Here is a 15,936-nt window from a genome sequence, read left to right as displayed (position 1 = left end):
GAATTGTACTTTGTAACTTGTTCAAGCGACCATGAACAAAAGTCAAACAAAAAGAAATTCTAGTGTGGCTGTTCCCTCACAAAACAAAGGCAAGTATATAACCATGAATTCATAAAACAATCTGGGAAATGTAATACATAATGTACTCCCCCCTCAGTGCAATCGAACCCACCAGCCATTCCAAACCACTTTCTAATCCACTTTGTCTCCTGGACTATATATTTGGTGCTTTAAAAAAGCCTCCTTTTTCACTGACATATCTGGCTGAAACTAAGGGTGCATCTTTATTTTTTAGCATACACAAACAGCCTGCATTATGACAAGGGTTTCTAGAATAAAGAATTAGAAAGTTTCTCCATAGATGCCCAGTTCCTCTGGCCTCTGGAGTTCTACTTACCTAGGAAGAGCAGTGTGCCCAGGACCAGGGTGCCAACAACAAACAGGGCCAGTGCAATTCGAACGCCTCGACTGGTGCCCTTTCCGGTCTCCATGGTGCTCCCCGTTTCTGCTTCCATCGGAAGGGCCGGAGAAAAGACTCAGAAAGAAAATCACTTTTCGTGGTTTGGTAGCTAGTCTCAAGAGTTTGTCAGGCGTTGACATCCAAGACTCTCCTGCTCGTCTGCTAATAGACAGCTTTAAAAATTCCTGTCAGGAAACTTCCCCTCGACACCCTTTCTTAAATAATCTTTCACAAACGAAATAAAAGAAACCCAAAATATTGGTTGCCTTGGCTCTCCCTTGACTAGACAAAACAAACAGCAGTTGCTTTATCTTGGTGCTCTCTCTCTCAGCAAAGTCCCTCTCAAGCGGTCGCTTGGCAGGCTTTCTGCTCAAGCGTTCCGAGTATACATGTTTTACTAGGTTGCTGCACAGATGTTTTAGCTATTTAAATGTATAGTCACTTGGGGAGGGGAGCGCACAATTGTCTTTATCAAAACGGAATTCGCAACCTCCCCCTAACCATGATAAGTTAGGTGGCAAGGACAGTCTGCAGCCACTTCAAGATCTCAATTAGTCATGTAATTCTGCCATGCCAGCCATTCTCCTTGTCTGAACTGTCGTCCTCAAAGGCTACTCTTTCAGTGTGCTAGTCCCCTTTTAAAGCCTTCTAAGAGTTCCTAGGATATCCTGGAGCATTTTATTTTAGGAACTCTGTGTATGATAGCATGTGCCAAAAATCAGTCAAAGTCCACTGCAGTGCAAAGTAGCAATTAAGACAACCTACAGAGGCTCTTGGTTTGGACTAGAGCTTTCTATTTTCTTTTCTTTTTTTTCTTTTTTTTTTAGGAAAAGGAAGAGTACTCTTTGTGGTGCCAGAATTGTTCAAAATGACAGGTAAGTATATGAATCAGACTCATTAGCAGCCACAAAAGATACAGGAAAAGATTTTCCCCGTGTGTTTTGATGAGCACAGGGCATCCGTGTATTTTGTTCTCTAGTTCCTCCCAGGCAGTCACTGTTTACGATGTTTTTTGTGTTTCCATAAAGTGTTTCTTTCAGCAGCTTCCCCAGAATGAATTCAGACTTATTTGGTTCCACTAGAAAGATCGGTTAATCACAGTCTTTGATCATGATCAAATTCAAATCATGAAAAGCTGCCTTTCTACATGGGGAAGGGCAGTGAACATTTCAATACTATTGAAATGATTTAAATTTTATCCCTTAATGATACAGAGATCATGAATTCGCAGCACAGTGAAATGCTGCTCACCTGTTCCTGTCCAGCCAGAGGTCATAAGATGGTGGAAGTGTAGGAGGAAGGTTCAGGAACAGCTGTAAACCAGATAAACACAGTTTGTGCACATAACTTTGGCAGCAACACCGGAATTCAGCAGATACCAATGAAGGAGGCACAGCATGACTGTATTGTATATTCATGTTCTTATCTGGCCAGGCTTGGTCAGTCCTTAATCCCACACCTTGAGATTCTCCCAGCTTTAAAAATATATCCCATAGAGGGCTCAGCAGTTAAGAGCACTGAAAGCTCCTCCAAAGGACCTGGGTTCAATTCCCAGCACCCACATGGTAGCTCATAGCTGTCTGTAACTCCAGTGTGCATGAAATAAAGTTAAATTACTATATATATATATATATATCCCATAACAGATCTTAACCTTACTTTCTGCTTGCTACATGGCGCCCCAAACACAGGCAGGTTTTGAGCAATTTAACAACATCCTAGCATGTTGGAGCCCTTCTATGCTCATTGACTGTCAACAATACTTCATTGCAGATGGATTTTCCCCAAGAATGTTTGTTCTTAGTTGCATAATACATCTTAGGAATGTGAGCTTTGTGAGACCAAGGACAGTGTCTGATTTTCAGTGTTATAGCCCTAGCAGCAACAGTTCCTGGTGTAACACAGTGAAAGAGGGGAAAAACAAAAGCAAGGAAAATGCTTCCTTATTCCTAGTTAAAAAGCACTTTCAAGAACCAGTCTTGGGGCTGGAGAGATGGCTCAGAGGTTAAGAGCGTTGCCTGCTCTCCCAAAGGTCCTGAGTTCAATTCCCAGCAACCATATGGTGGCTCACAACCATCTGTAATGGGGTCTGGTGCCCTCTTCTGGCCTGCACACATACATGGAAGGAATGCTGTATACATAATAAATAAATAAATATTAAAAAAAGAAAAAAAAAGAACCAGTCTTATTGCGGCCTCATAAGGGGGCGGGGTTTCTAAACACGCCACTGATAATGGGACTTCCGGTGGGCAGTGCCTTTTTGTTTTAATCTCACAGCAAACAAAATCATGTGACAGCAAATGCCTTCGTAACTCCAAGATAAAAACACAGCTTTGGGTGGTCCAGGACTAGACTTGAGAAGGGGGTGACATGGGAATCATTGTGAGACACTGCCTATCAGCAGCTGAGGGTGTACGCAGTGCACAGGGGAGAGAAGAACGGCCCAAGGAGGCCCAAAGTGCAGGCCTCTTTCTTTCTCCCCACAATCTTCTTGAGCCTCATGGCTTCCGATCCATTTGGAACGGTGACAGTGGGTTGCCAGCTGGAGTCATAGCCTTCATCTGCCTCCAAAGGTCTACCCATACATCCTTCACAGAGCAGACTTCATTCTTGAACATTAAACATCTGAGAAAAAAAAAGCAAGCCCAAAAAACGAAACCTCCTTTCAATGATAGTAATAGAAAACTTGATGCTTTTCATTCCAAACTCAGACATGTGTAGGAAAGAATGCATGGATTCATGAAAATAAGTCGATGGAAGTAAAAACACAACTCTCGAGATGTTAAAAATAGTTTTCGGAATCTAATGTAATGTAATAAAGGTTCCTTTTACTCACCACAGAAATTAAAGGAACATTTGCGAGTGGGTGGGATTGATAGAGGAGAGAGGGTGGGTGGATCGTTCCTTATAAGGTGATTCTTCAATACGTGTCACCTGCCACATGAGGTTTCAGCCTTTGGGGAAAGTGTGATTATCTTGCTCTGAAAATAAAAAGCACTTAAAAACAAATTAGGATCAAAAAAAAAAAACACTTTAGGCCAAAATAAATAAGTTCAAGGTCCAGATGAATAATGAGCACTCACAAAAAGGCCGAAGAAGAGGGCTGCAGAAGGAAATACATATGAGCCTAGTCGGCTCTATCTCCTGTTTTTGTAAATAAAGTTTTGCTGGAACACTTATGACTGCATTCATGCGACAAGGGCAAAGTTCTATACTTCTGTGACAGACATTTTTGTCTGTGAAACCTAGAATGTTTTACTCTCTGACCCACTGCAGACAAAAATTGTTACCGCTTCAAATGACACACGAGACACACCTTGACCTGCAACTCCGAAATGTTCCAATCTATGTTCTTGGAACAGAAAACGTTGTGTCAGAGGAACTGACAAGTGGATCTTTACCTGAAACTACAATATTGAGACTATAGCATTATTATCCTGTGTTTGGAAATGAAAAGCCATTATCCCCGGGGAAAGGAACTGTTCAAAAAGGCTACTCCTCCGGAGCTGTGAATATGAGTTCACTGGCAAGTCACTCTGCTGGGGACATTTGTTGATAGTGTGATATACAACCACTTAATTGTTTCAAATAAAAAACATTCCACACCAGGTTGGGCCTTAAATGCAATCAGTGAATCAAAAGAAGTTCCATGAGACTTTCTCGGGTGCCTGGCCAAGAGGTCAAACAAGAAATTCAAGAACGGTCAACTGGATTCAGGCAAGAAAATACTTGAAACCTTTGGCAACTTCACCACAAATCCCTCCCTACAGCACAAAGGCCTGGTGAGAACGGCAGTATTCAAGCAGAAATCTGAGTGAGATTTCTTTAAAAGGCTTCCAAAAGCAGGGCCTGCAAGAATTAGGAGCTTGGCAGCATAAAACAGTGGTTCTCAGCCTTCCTAGCGCTGCAACCCTTGAATAGAGCTGCTCAGGTTGAGGTGACCCCAGCCATAGTTATTTTCATTTCATAACTGTAATTTTGCTACTGTTATAAATTAGAGGTATTTTTGAATATAGAGGTTTGCCAAAGGGGCTGTAGCCCACAGGTTGAGAACAAGTGGCATAAAGGAAGGCTTCTAGATGAGCCAACGCCTTTCTTGGGGTTGGGACTTGAACATTTCCCCCAGTTGCCCTGTAGGATGCACATGTGACACTGTCTTAGCCAAGCATGATGATGATGTAATCCATCCCAGTACAAGAGAATCAGGGGTTCGAGTTCATTATTGGCTATATAATGAGTTTGAGACCAGCCTGGGCTACATGAGGCTGTCTAGATAGATAGATGGATAGATAGATAGATAGATAGATAGATAGATAGATAGATAGACTGACAGACAAGCATTTCTCCTGAGATGACTGAATCCAGGGAGCTGAGCCCAGTAGCCAAACTGGCTGGGCTACTGGCTGAAGCCGCTTTGTGCTAAACAGGAGTGACTGTATGTGTAGGGGTTTTGGTCTCAAGCTGTAAAATCTCACGTGGGCCATTAATTTCAGGGAGAAAGAAGGAAATGATTCAAATCCTGAGCAATATTTTCATATTGTGTATTCACAATATATTCATAGGGTGTAGGGGAGAAAGACAGAAGCTGGTCAGGAGAGTTAATTAGTGAAAGCGGCATCTAGAGACCTGGTTGTTTGTTGGCTAGGAGCTTCAGACCGGCCAGGTTCAGATTCCAGGCCCCCCTCTAATGAGATGCAGTCCTTACTTCACACCGCTCTCTTGGAGCATCTTTCCAAGATAGATATTCTTATCTCCTTCTTACAGATAAAGAAATTGAAGTTTGGAACTATTAAGTGATTTGCTGAAGGTCACAGAACCACATTTGTCTGAAGGCCAACACGGTTTCAAATTCCAAATTCTTGTTCTCTCCCCTATAGGCTGATAAGTTCGCTTATCAGGTAATTAGCAAAGGTAGGCACAGCGTGTCAAAATGCCACTCGAGCTGAGGAGAAGGGATAAACTATGCTCCCTTTAATTCTCTTGTTTACAAGACTAATTATCAGACTTTAGTCCCTTACCAGGGACCGCGGCCACCACTTATTAATGTGGAGGGGGGAAGGTTCTCAGTTGGAGAGCACACAGAGCAGTACAGGAAATGGCTCCTACTGTGTTACTGCTGCTAATTGAACATTAGGAAGGACTGATAAATCTGAACCGCCACTTATCTGTGTGATGCACTTGGTCATATTTGAGCCAAGGGAGCATTTTTATCCCTTGATTTTTCTTTGTACATTTTAACCAGCTTATGAAGTATTAGGTATCCTTATGACTCTTCCTGCATCTTTCATTTTGGTTATGGTGTCCTTCCTACCCCTCTTCTCTCCCATCTCCCTAACACCACCCCTGCTTAAACCTTTCCACCCCGAGTGCTACCCTTCCTCATTCCTATCACATGTGTTCTACTTGGCCATACAACTATGTCTTTCAGGTCTCATTCACTTTATGAATATTCTATTCATATTCAATATTTCTGTTCTGCTGTATTCTCTAGGTCTTGAAGCTGGCTGAGGAAATGAAGGCCACATGATGAGTAAATCGCAGAGTGAAATGGAGACTCAACTCTGTCTTACATGCACTTGGGGTTTTTCCTACTAGAGTATGGTAAGATAACAGACACAGAGGCAGCCTTTGAAAGAAGTTTAATAGATTCCGTTGGGGGGGGCGGGCACAAAAATGCTCCAGAGATACATGGGACTGGACCAGGCTAGCTAGCTGGTACACAGAAGAGGGGAGGAGAAACCGTTAAGCATCAGGTAGGTAAGGTCAGCAGCCGGACAGGCTTCAGAGTGGGAGGTTTGAATAATTTCAGGAGGCTTCAGTCAGCAGGAACAGTCTGAAGTGCACTGGGACCCAGCCCTCAGGTGACTGGGGACAGCAAAGCAGTGTGCCCAACTGTGGTGTCTTCACACAAGAAGACGGGGATATGAGTGTAGGATTCATTGGTTTATCGATCAAAGTACCGGACAAGTCTTTTAATCTCTCTGGAAATCAGCTGACTGTGGAAGCGGTAGCCCTTCTAGGGCTCTGAACCATCCCAACATGTCGAGAATCATAAGATACAGAAACTTTTAAAAAAAATATGATGGATGCAGAGCCCAACACATTCCATTTCCAATGCATCCCTCTACATAGTACTTTTAAAAAAAATGTAGTAGCTTTTCAGCCAATTAGCATCCTCAGACTGAGCAAGCCCACCCTGTGCCCTCACTTACACCACTAACCTAAAGAAGATGGAAGGATTTTTGTTTTTCATCCTTTGCCTTTGACTAATAAGAGCTAATCAGGAAAACAAGAAGCCCCAAGGAATGGATGACAAATTGGAGAGGACTGGTTAAAACACACACCACCAGGATATAGCCTCGAGGTTTCTGATGAAGCAGAGGATGGGCTGAAGTGTGTATTTCTAACCACTTTCCAGAAGCCGCTGCTGGTCTAGAGACCACATTTTTGGGAGCCACTGGCTTAGAACAGCCACTAATCTCTTTACAGTGCAATAAAATGGGCTGAAGAACCCACAAAACTAAACACAGATCTGGAGTAGTGAAACCAATGATGACGCTCAAAATGTTTAACAGCCAGAGTGCATGTCACTGACCAGGTTCTAGGTTTTGGGCAAGTGTCCCCCAAAGTACCAAAGTTAAAAGACTTAGCTCCGAGGCCATGACACTTTGTGGAGATGCAGAACCTTTAAGAGGTACATGCTAGTGGGGGTTTTTCCAACCCTTGGAGTGGGGGAAGTTCCTTGAAGATGATTTGGGATTCCAACCATTTTCTCACCCTCTTCTTGGCTTCCTAGGCACGAGATAGTTTCATCATCCACCACTGCCTCACCATAGGCTTAAAGTCCTGAAACTGGGAACCAAAATAAACCATTTTCTCTTTTCAAGTTTATTTTCTGAGATGGTTTTTGTGACATTTTGGAAATCCAATGAACATACCAAAGGACTGCAGTGGCCCCCACCGGACCTGCATCGCTTGTCAGTTGCTGGATCTGGAGAGTCACAGAATGACTGGCATGGATCAGGCTTTAGGAGCCAGAGCTCAATGTTTAACATAAGCTGCAGCCAAACTGGTAGGATCCAAACGAGCTCAAGTCCCGAGTCAAACTTCAAAAGGGTGGGTGAAAGCCTTCAGTAGCTGGCTCACACATACAGTACTCTGAGCTCCCTTCTGGAAGACTCAATTTGTATCCTACACACCAGCCACTCTAAATACCTCCATGTGTTCAAATGGGCTGGAGAGATGACTCAGTGGTTAAGAGCTTATGGACCAAGGTGTAAGCCCTCCGGCTACTGCTCCAGCACCACGCCTGCCTGCCTGCTGCCTTGCTCCAGGCCATGATAGTCACTAATTCTCATCCTCTGAAACCTAAGGCCCAAATAAACTCTTTTGTCTATAAGTTGCCTCGGTCAGGAGGTCTTAGCACAGCAATAGAAAAGTAACATACCACAGTCATGCTAAACTTAGGCATGCAGCTGTCTCTAAATATACTCAGTGGATGGTTTCCAGATCAAAGCCTACGAAAACTACATTTTCCAGGTACCCCTGCCAACTAAATTTCTAGCAGAGTCTATCAATGGGAGTCTTTGATGGGAGACTAGGAAACAGGAAGAATACAGAAGCCAGGTTTCGTTGTTGTTTTCTGTTCCTGGTTTTATCCAAGGATCTAGACAGTAAGTAGGAACACCTACAACAGCAGCGGCGACAAATGTGACTACGGTATCTGGAGCTCAACTCTGCAGCAGTGGCATTAGAGACAAGTGCTGTAGACTTTGGGTCACATCCCCTCCCTCATTGTGCCATCTCAGCCTTAACAGCAGCAACAATATTAAAGGTCTTTACCCTCTAGGTAACCACATCATCCTTGGCTCTCCCGTCACCTCCTGTAACCAATTCCCCCCATTAAACATATTGTTTGAAATACTTAGAGTGGTTTCATTATTTGTAACCCAACACTGATGACTATCGTTGCCTTTTCTTGAAATTCCTTCCTGTTCCATTCCACGCTGGTGCATGTTGCTACACCGTCAGGCAGAGTAGCAATGATGATGTAGCGAAGGACTTGGTATCTGAGTGCAAACTGGTTGATTTTTATCACTGTTACTGCTGTGTGACCTCAGTGGAATCACCCAGTCACTCACAGTCCCAATCTTGACAGAGGTAGACATTAATAATTTCTACTCGATAGGGAAGGACTAAACATAGTGCTTGAGAAAGTGCTTGATATTATAATTGCTTAATGTTTTATATCTTATCACTCGCAGACATACTTTAAATATTTCCCAAACTTTGTTTTTTATTTTTATTCAGAACTATCTTTGCATATGAGAAGTATTCCATACAGGGAGAGCAAGGTCAAGTAACCAAGTCTGATGTCCTGAGTTCAATCCCTGGGGCCCACATGGCAGAAGGAGCAAACCAACTCCAATAAATTGTCTTTGGACCCACACATACAGAGACATGCATTTGTGTGTACACACAGAAAAAATAAACAGAATTTTAAAAAATTAAATGACTATTCAGTGCAGACCTTGATAAGGAAATGAGAAAGGGAAGAAGGAATGAAGAAGAAATGATGGCGGGAAAGGAATGAAGGAAAAGGGATGTTTTGTGACCACAAATTTGGTACAGAATATTTGGTTGGTTTTTGCTTTGTTTGTCTGCTTGTTTTTAAGAAAGAATCTCAATTCAAAGCTCATACTGGCCTCAAACATAGTGGCCAAAGTGGCCTCAGATTTGCTGGAATCCTCCTGCCTCTGTATTGTGAGTGTTGGGATTATATATGAAGCACCATACCTGGTCAGTTATTTTTTTTAATGTCACCTCATCTGTTACAGAGCCAGAAAAGCTGACTCTTGATTGCAGACACTGGTCACCCTCCACTCCCAGCTGGTAGTAAGGACAACTAGATGTGAATACCTGTCGGCTTCCTGCTCTACAAGCCGCTTGAGAGTTGGACCAATCATTTGGACATCTTGACAGTCCTGGGATCTGACAGGGAAGGTATGTAACTCTGTAGGATGAATGTACCAAAAATCCAAGGAGATTACAGAAATCAGCCTGAAAAGGCAAAGTTCACCATGTCAATTTTGTAGCCAAGAGAAAAAAAAGAAGTGATAACAGACTTTACTTTTTTTTTTTTAACCTAGAGCAGCTGCCACCATCAAGGACAAGAAATCACATGCCTTTTTCAAGGTGGTGGTCACCGATCGCTGTTGCTCATATGCTTCATGGCTCACCATAATAACTTGCCTTCAGAATACTTCCCAACAAATGCTCTCTGATGTACCAACTCTCGTCTTGTTTAAGATACCCCTCTTCGACTATGGCGGTTGGAGCAGCAGCGGTGAACACACGTCGGCTGCTGGAAAGAACTGGATTCTCGCTTCAGGTCATCATCAGAAAAGCTAAGTTTGCTACACAATAAGGATCAGGAGATCTGACCCTGGTTGCAGAACCATTCCTGTTTGCAGAATACAGGGTTGTATTCTCACTTCATCCTTCCAGACCATCCTAGGAGATCTCTAAGATTCCATCTGGGAAATTACTAGGAGTCCTTGGAAGGGAAAGAAGGAAGATTGTTGGTTGGAATAAAAACAGGGTTGAATGAGTTCCAGAAAGCAGACTTCTCAAACTCGTGGACAACAATCTGCTGAAGAAGACAACTTTAAGAAGCCAACTCGAGGCAACATGCAGAGAAGCAAGATGAGGGGAGCTGCCTCCGGAAAGAAGTCAGCTGGTTCCCAGCCAAAGAATCTTGAACCAGCCCTCCCAGGGAGATGGGGCGGTCGCTCTGCTGAGAACCCCCCTTCTGGTTCTGTGCGGAAGACACGCAAGAACAAGCAGAAAGCTCCTGGTAACGGCGATGGCGGCAGCACCAGTGAAATGCCCCAGCCCCCACGTAAGAAGAGGGCACGGGCTGACCCCACTGTGGAGAGTGAGGAGGCATTTAAGAATAGAATGGAGGTGAAAGTGAAGATTCCTGAAGAATTAAAACCATGGCTGGTGGAGGACTGGGACTTGGTTACTCGGCAGAAGCAGTTGTTCCAGCTCCCTGCTAAAAAGAATGTGGATGCCATTCTTGAGGAGTATGCCAATTGTAAGAGATCGCAGGGAAATGTTGATAATAAGGAATATGCAGTGAATGAGGTGGTGGGAGGGATAAAGGAGTACTTCAATGTGATGCTGGGCACTCAGCTGCTCTACAAGTTTGAGAGGCCTCAGTATGCTGAGATCCTTCTGGCTCACCCCGATGCGCCAATGTCGCAGATCTATGGGGCACCACACCTACTGAGATTATTTGTGAGAATTGGGGCAATGTTGGCTTATACGCCCCTTGATGAGAAAAGCCTTGCATTACTGTTGGGCTATTTGCATGATTTCCTTAAGTATCTGGCAAAGAATTCTGCCTCTCTCTTTACTGCCAGTGATTACAAAGTGGCTTCTGCTGAGTATCATCGCAAAGCCCTGTGAAGGTCTGCTGACCGCTCACTATTGTCTGGTATCTGTAAACACTTCTGTTTAGTCCTTTCATTGTATAATTGATGTTCCTTAAAACTGTCAGTGTAAAACAGGGCTTATGTTTCAGTTTGTTTGCTGTTCTGTTGTAAACAGAAAATAAAAGGAGTGCTCGGCTCCTTTCCTCATTTCAGAGTTGCTACCAGTGTATGCAGTAATTAGACAAAGAAGAAATTCAGTAGAACATTTTATTGCCTAGTTGACAACATTGCTTGAATGCTGGTGGTCCTATCCCTTTGACACTACACAGTTTTCTAATATGTGTTAATGCTACGTGATAAGATGCCCTGGTTCCTAGTGCCAAAGGTTCAACTTAATGTATATACCCGCAAACCCATGCATTTGTGCTTCTTTTTTTTGTGCTTGATGTAAACAGCCCATCCTCTGCAATCCATCTTTGTTGTTCCTTAGGCATTCATTCTCTCTTTGCTCAAATTGTGGAAGGATGGTGATTTGTTTTCTGGCTTTTGTGTTTGAGTCTAATGCACGTTCTAACATGATAGAGGCAATGCATTAGTGTGTAGCCACAGTTTTCTGAAAAGTTGATATTTTAGGAATTGTATTTCAGATCTTAAATAAACTTGTTTCTAAATTTCAAAGCAAAAAAAAAAGATACCCCTCTTCTCTGCAACTTTCTTCTAATACAATACTTGGCCAAAAAAAAGAACAAAAAGAATGGATGGGTATCTATAAAGTAAGGAATTATCTAAAACAAGTAACGGGAACTAATATTTCTACATTTTAATCGTTCATTTTCCATTTTGTAGTACATAAGAAAGTTTTCGGGTCTAAATGAGCTGGCTTACCACCAGGTACTAGTTGCCATTATTCTTCTAAGTATAGCTACACAAGTCTTCACTAGCCATATATGTTGGCAATATAGGAAATCAAATTCAATACTGTTCATATAATTTTAAAAGAGCACTATAATATAGCTCCTTAATCCAATCCCTACATTCTAGGTATGATACAGAAGAAACAAACAAAACCCAAATAGTAATTCAGTCCCCTGCCATTTGAGGCTGTAAATCATGCTGCTGGCTATAAAATAACATACATCCTCCTTCACTACACATTTATCTCACGGCCACCTGCCAGATCTCAATTCAGAATTCTCAAATTCCATGGAGTTCTGGGGAGAAAAAAAGTTAGTGAGCTGACACTGGCTAGCAGCCTACCCTTTCTCTAGCCACACTTACCCAGCAGCCTAGACAATGCGCACTACAATGATAAACTGGGAAAGAGAACTTATTGGCCACTAAAAGTACCAGTTGGCGGATATGACATTTTAAGTCCTGTAGATACATTTGTACATACAGTTTTGTGTTTTAGAAGGGGACATATGTGTTCCACATTAGCCATAAAGACCCTTTGCTCCATGGCAAGGGACATAGCTCAAGGATAGCCACCATGGAGCCCTGCTGAAGCTCAGGACTAGATCATAGCTCCCACCCAACATACCAAAAGAGATTGAAGCTACAAGATGATTTTCCAGCAGAGAAGTATAGATCTCAGGTGCCAGAAAAGAACTATCAAGGACCCTGAGAGCTGAAGAAGAAAGGAAGAGACTTCGGTTATGAGTTCTTCAAGTCATTTATGCAAGCTTGTTTCTTTAAGTCAACAATGTTTCTCAAATATGAAATTCTAGGAATATTTTATTATGGTACTCATATAGAGAGTACACCAGGTGCTGTATGAATCTCAGAAATGTAGTACTTTAGGCAAGACAGAGAATAGCATTTGTCTTTGGAAGGAGGTGAGAAATAGTACAATCACACAATAAGCGGCTTTGCTCGGATTCGAGGCCACAGATTCCATCTGAAGTTTACTGTTGTTTCCAAAGCTTAGCATTACTTAATGGCCATAATTCCCAGCCATGACCACTCAGATGATTGATCCTATCTAATCGCCGATGTTGGTGAGAAAGCTGTAGTATTTGTGTTTGAAGCCAACACACTAAGTCCCATGGCATACTATAATTAAGAACAACTGTTTACTTTTTCTTAAATACAATACCCCGCACCCCCACCTCAAAAGCTAGACATTAAAGTACTAAATATAATGATCTCGGTAAGCCAAATTGCTATGTTCCTGGCAGCCCTTCCCTACTGTTTCCCTTAAACATTTCTATCTGAAATGATCGAAAAAGAAGAAAATAGAAACCTGGAAAACATACAGCTATGTACTTTGACCGTATCTTCCACCTAACCACCAGCGTTTCCATCTGAACATTTAAAAAAAAAAACAGTCACTGCTCTCTCTATGTCCTTTGTCCCAATTGAAGCATCTTTGTTTTGTTTTGCACTCATACTGCTTTAGATCCCCACGTGTATACCTTGCAGGACCATGAAACAAACAGCAGCCCTGATTTTCATGTCGGTGAAAGCAGTCTCCCTGATAGATGGGCAAATGGTGAAAATTTGTTGACTTTAAGTCTTCTTTGCCCCCTTAGTAGACATACAGAAAGAATCAGAATATTACTGTATAAATGAATGGTCACTTCAGAATGGTCTCCATAAACTATGTAAGATAAATTATACATTCTGAATCCAAAAAGCTGAAATCTGGAATGCTGCAAAACATAAAATTGTGAGCAACATCAAACAAAATGGAAAATTCCAAGGTTGAAAGGGCATAGTCGGGATGCAGATGGGCTAAAAATCTTGTACAAAAGTTCCTTCAAGCTATGTGTATGGCATGTATATGAAGCATAACTTTTTAATACAGCTCATGGGACCTGGATTAACATATTTTATCAGTCTTTTTGAACGGCTATGACAAACTAGCTTTAGACAGGCTCAAGAATATGGTGCTGACTTTTGCTCAGTCCCGTTGAGGGCCTTCTGGCTATGGCACAGCGTGGCAAATGGCATCATGTATGCAATGGGAGAGATTAGATGGTAAGCCAGGAAGGCAAGAAATGAAGGCTCACTCTTTTATAGCAACCCCTTGTCTTCAGAACCAATTCATTCCAAAAGACGAACATATTAGTGTCTTTCAGAGGCAGCATAATTAATAACCTCATAACATCCCAGTAAGCCTGCCTCTTAAAGGATACCCCAACTCTACACGTCCAAGAACAAGCCCTTAGAGAAAAAAAAAACACCATCCAAACCACAGCATTCATGTATCTATATTTACCTGTTTCTAGGGTACACTTCTTTTGGGGAGTGGATTTCATATGCTTAAGTATTCAGTCCACAAATCTAAGAACCTCAGATGTAACTGTAACATTTGATAAAATGTGTCGTTCACAGCCAAGATCAAAAACTCTGATGACAGCTTATGCTGGACACTCCTCCAATGCTGGTGGGAGTGAACACTGGTACAGCTGCTTTGGAAATCAGTATGATGATTTCTCAGAAAATTAGGAAACAAGCTTCCTCAAGATCCAGTAATACCACTTTTGAGTATATAGCCAAAGGATGCTCAATCATACCACAAGGACATGTACTCAACTATGTTCATAGCACCATTGTTTGTCATAGCCAGAACCTGGAAACAACCTAAATGCCCCTTGCTGAAGAATGGATAAGGAAAATGTGGTACATTTACACAATGGAGTACTACACAGCAGAAAAAAATAACGATATCTTGAAATTTGTGGGCAAATGGATGGATCATATTGAGTGTGTAACCCTGACCCAGAAAGACAAATATCATATGTATTCACTCATAAGTGGCTTTTAGACATAAAGCAAAGAAAAAGCACCCTACAATTCACAATCCCAGAGAACCTAGACAACAAAGAGGACCCTAAACATACTTGGATCTACATGGGAAGTAGAAAAAGACAAGATCCCTGAGTAAATTGGGAGCGTGGGGATCATGGGAGAGGGTAGATGGGGAAGGGGAGGAAAGGAAGCAGAGAAAAATATCTAGTTCAAGAAAAAAAACATCAACAATCCCTAAAACATAATAGTGTCATTCACAGCGTCTTCACTAATTTACTTCAATGTAAGCATTTAGCCTGAGTCCACATAATTTAGTAGTGACTTCATATTCAAAGCTAATGATTATGAAGAAACTTTGTAGTTTAGCTCAGTTTGAGAAATCTTTCCGAGTGGCATGCAGTGGTGGCCACTTGCAATCCCAGCACTTGGGAAATAGAGAATGATCAGGAATTCAAGGCCAGTCTTGGCTGCATAATAACTCTAAAGTCAGCCTAGGCTGTGTGAGATCTTTTTTTAAAAATAATTTATTTAGATTCATTTTATGTGCATTGGTGTGAGGGTGTCAGATCCCCTGGAACTGGAGTGATAGACAGTTGTGAGCTGCCATGTGGGTGCTGGGAATTGAACCCAGGTCCTCCGGAAGAGCAGTCAGTGCTCTTAACCACTGAGCCATCTCTCCAGCCCCGCTATGTGAGCTCTTGTCTCAAAGAAGGAATGGAAAGATGGAGGGAGAAAGGGAGGGAGGGAGAAAGGGAGGGAGGGAGGAAGGGAGGGGTGAAAGGAAGGCAGGAAAGAAGGCAGGCAGGAAGGAAGGAAGGAAGAAAGGAAAGAAGGAAATCATTCCAGCTATGCAATGGTCACCATCTTTTTCCTTTTTGAAGACATTTTAAGATAAAATATTAGCTGGGCAGTGGTGGCACATGCCTTTAATCCCACACTCAGGAAGTAGAGGCAGTCAGATGTCTCTGAGTTTGAGGCCAGCCTGGTCTACAGAGTGAGATTCAAGACAGCCAGGGCTACACTACACAGTGAAAACCTGTCTCAAAAAATATATAAAAAAAGATAAAATATTATCCAGTAACATTTTGTTAATGTAGAAGCCCACTCCTATATATTTTAAAAGTATTTTTTACCCAGCACTCGGGAGGCAGAGGCAGGCAGATCCCTGTGAGTTCAAGACCAGCCTGGTCTACAGAGCTAGTTCCAGGACAGGCTCCAAAGCCACAGAGAAACTCTGTCTCGAAAAACCAAAAAAAAAAAAGTATTTTTTAGTGCAAACTCATC

The 15,936-nt window shown here is 42.3% G+C and overlaps 2 protein-coding genes across 2 annotated transcripts in view; one reads left to right on the top strand and one right to left on the bottom strand.

The window, feature by feature from the left end:
- The window catches only part of Phex (phosphate regulating endopeptidase homolog X-linked), a 214,012-nt gene extending 213,280 nt beyond the window's left edge, over positions 1 to 732 (bottom strand). Inside the window, exon 1 of the mRNA XM_041642476.1 lies at positions 398 to 732. Within this exon, the coding sequence (XP_041498410.1) occupies positions 398 to 515 (118 nt within the window). The 5' untranslated portion in view covers positions 516 to 732. The remainder of the gene's footprint in view (positions 1 to 397) is intronic.
- Positions 733 to 9,792: 9,060 nt separating this feature from the next.
- Positions 9,793 to 10,969, top strand: LOC121441332 (mortality factor 4-like protein 2). Its single transcript, XM_041642462.1, has one exon. The coding sequence runs from the start codon at positions 10,067 to 10,069 to the stop codon at positions 10,931 to 10,933; it is 867 nt and encodes a 288-aa protein (XP_041498396.1). The 5' UTR covers positions 9,793 to 10,066; the 3' UTR covers positions 10,934 to 10,969.
- Positions 10,970 to 15,936: the final 4,967 nt, after the last annotated feature.

This window comes from Microtus oregoni, unplaced genomic scaffold (genome assembly GCF_018167655.1).
Source record: "Microtus oregoni isolate MIOR12 unplaced genomic scaffold, Mior012 000074F_ref0000038, whole genome shotgun sequence".
Classification (NCBI taxonomy): domain Eukaryota; kingdom Metazoa; phylum Chordata; class Mammalia; order Rodentia; family Cricetidae; genus Microtus; species Microtus oregoni.
The sequence above is the reverse complement of the archived record's forward strand: the minus strand, read 5'-3'. Positions and strand labels throughout refer to the sequence as shown.

Bases quoted from the DNA above. Each gene is read 5' to 3' on its own strand.
- LOC121441332 (XM_041642462.1), top strand. From the start codon at position 10,067: ATGAGTTCCAGAAAGCAGACTTCTCAAACTCGTGGACAACAATCTGCT.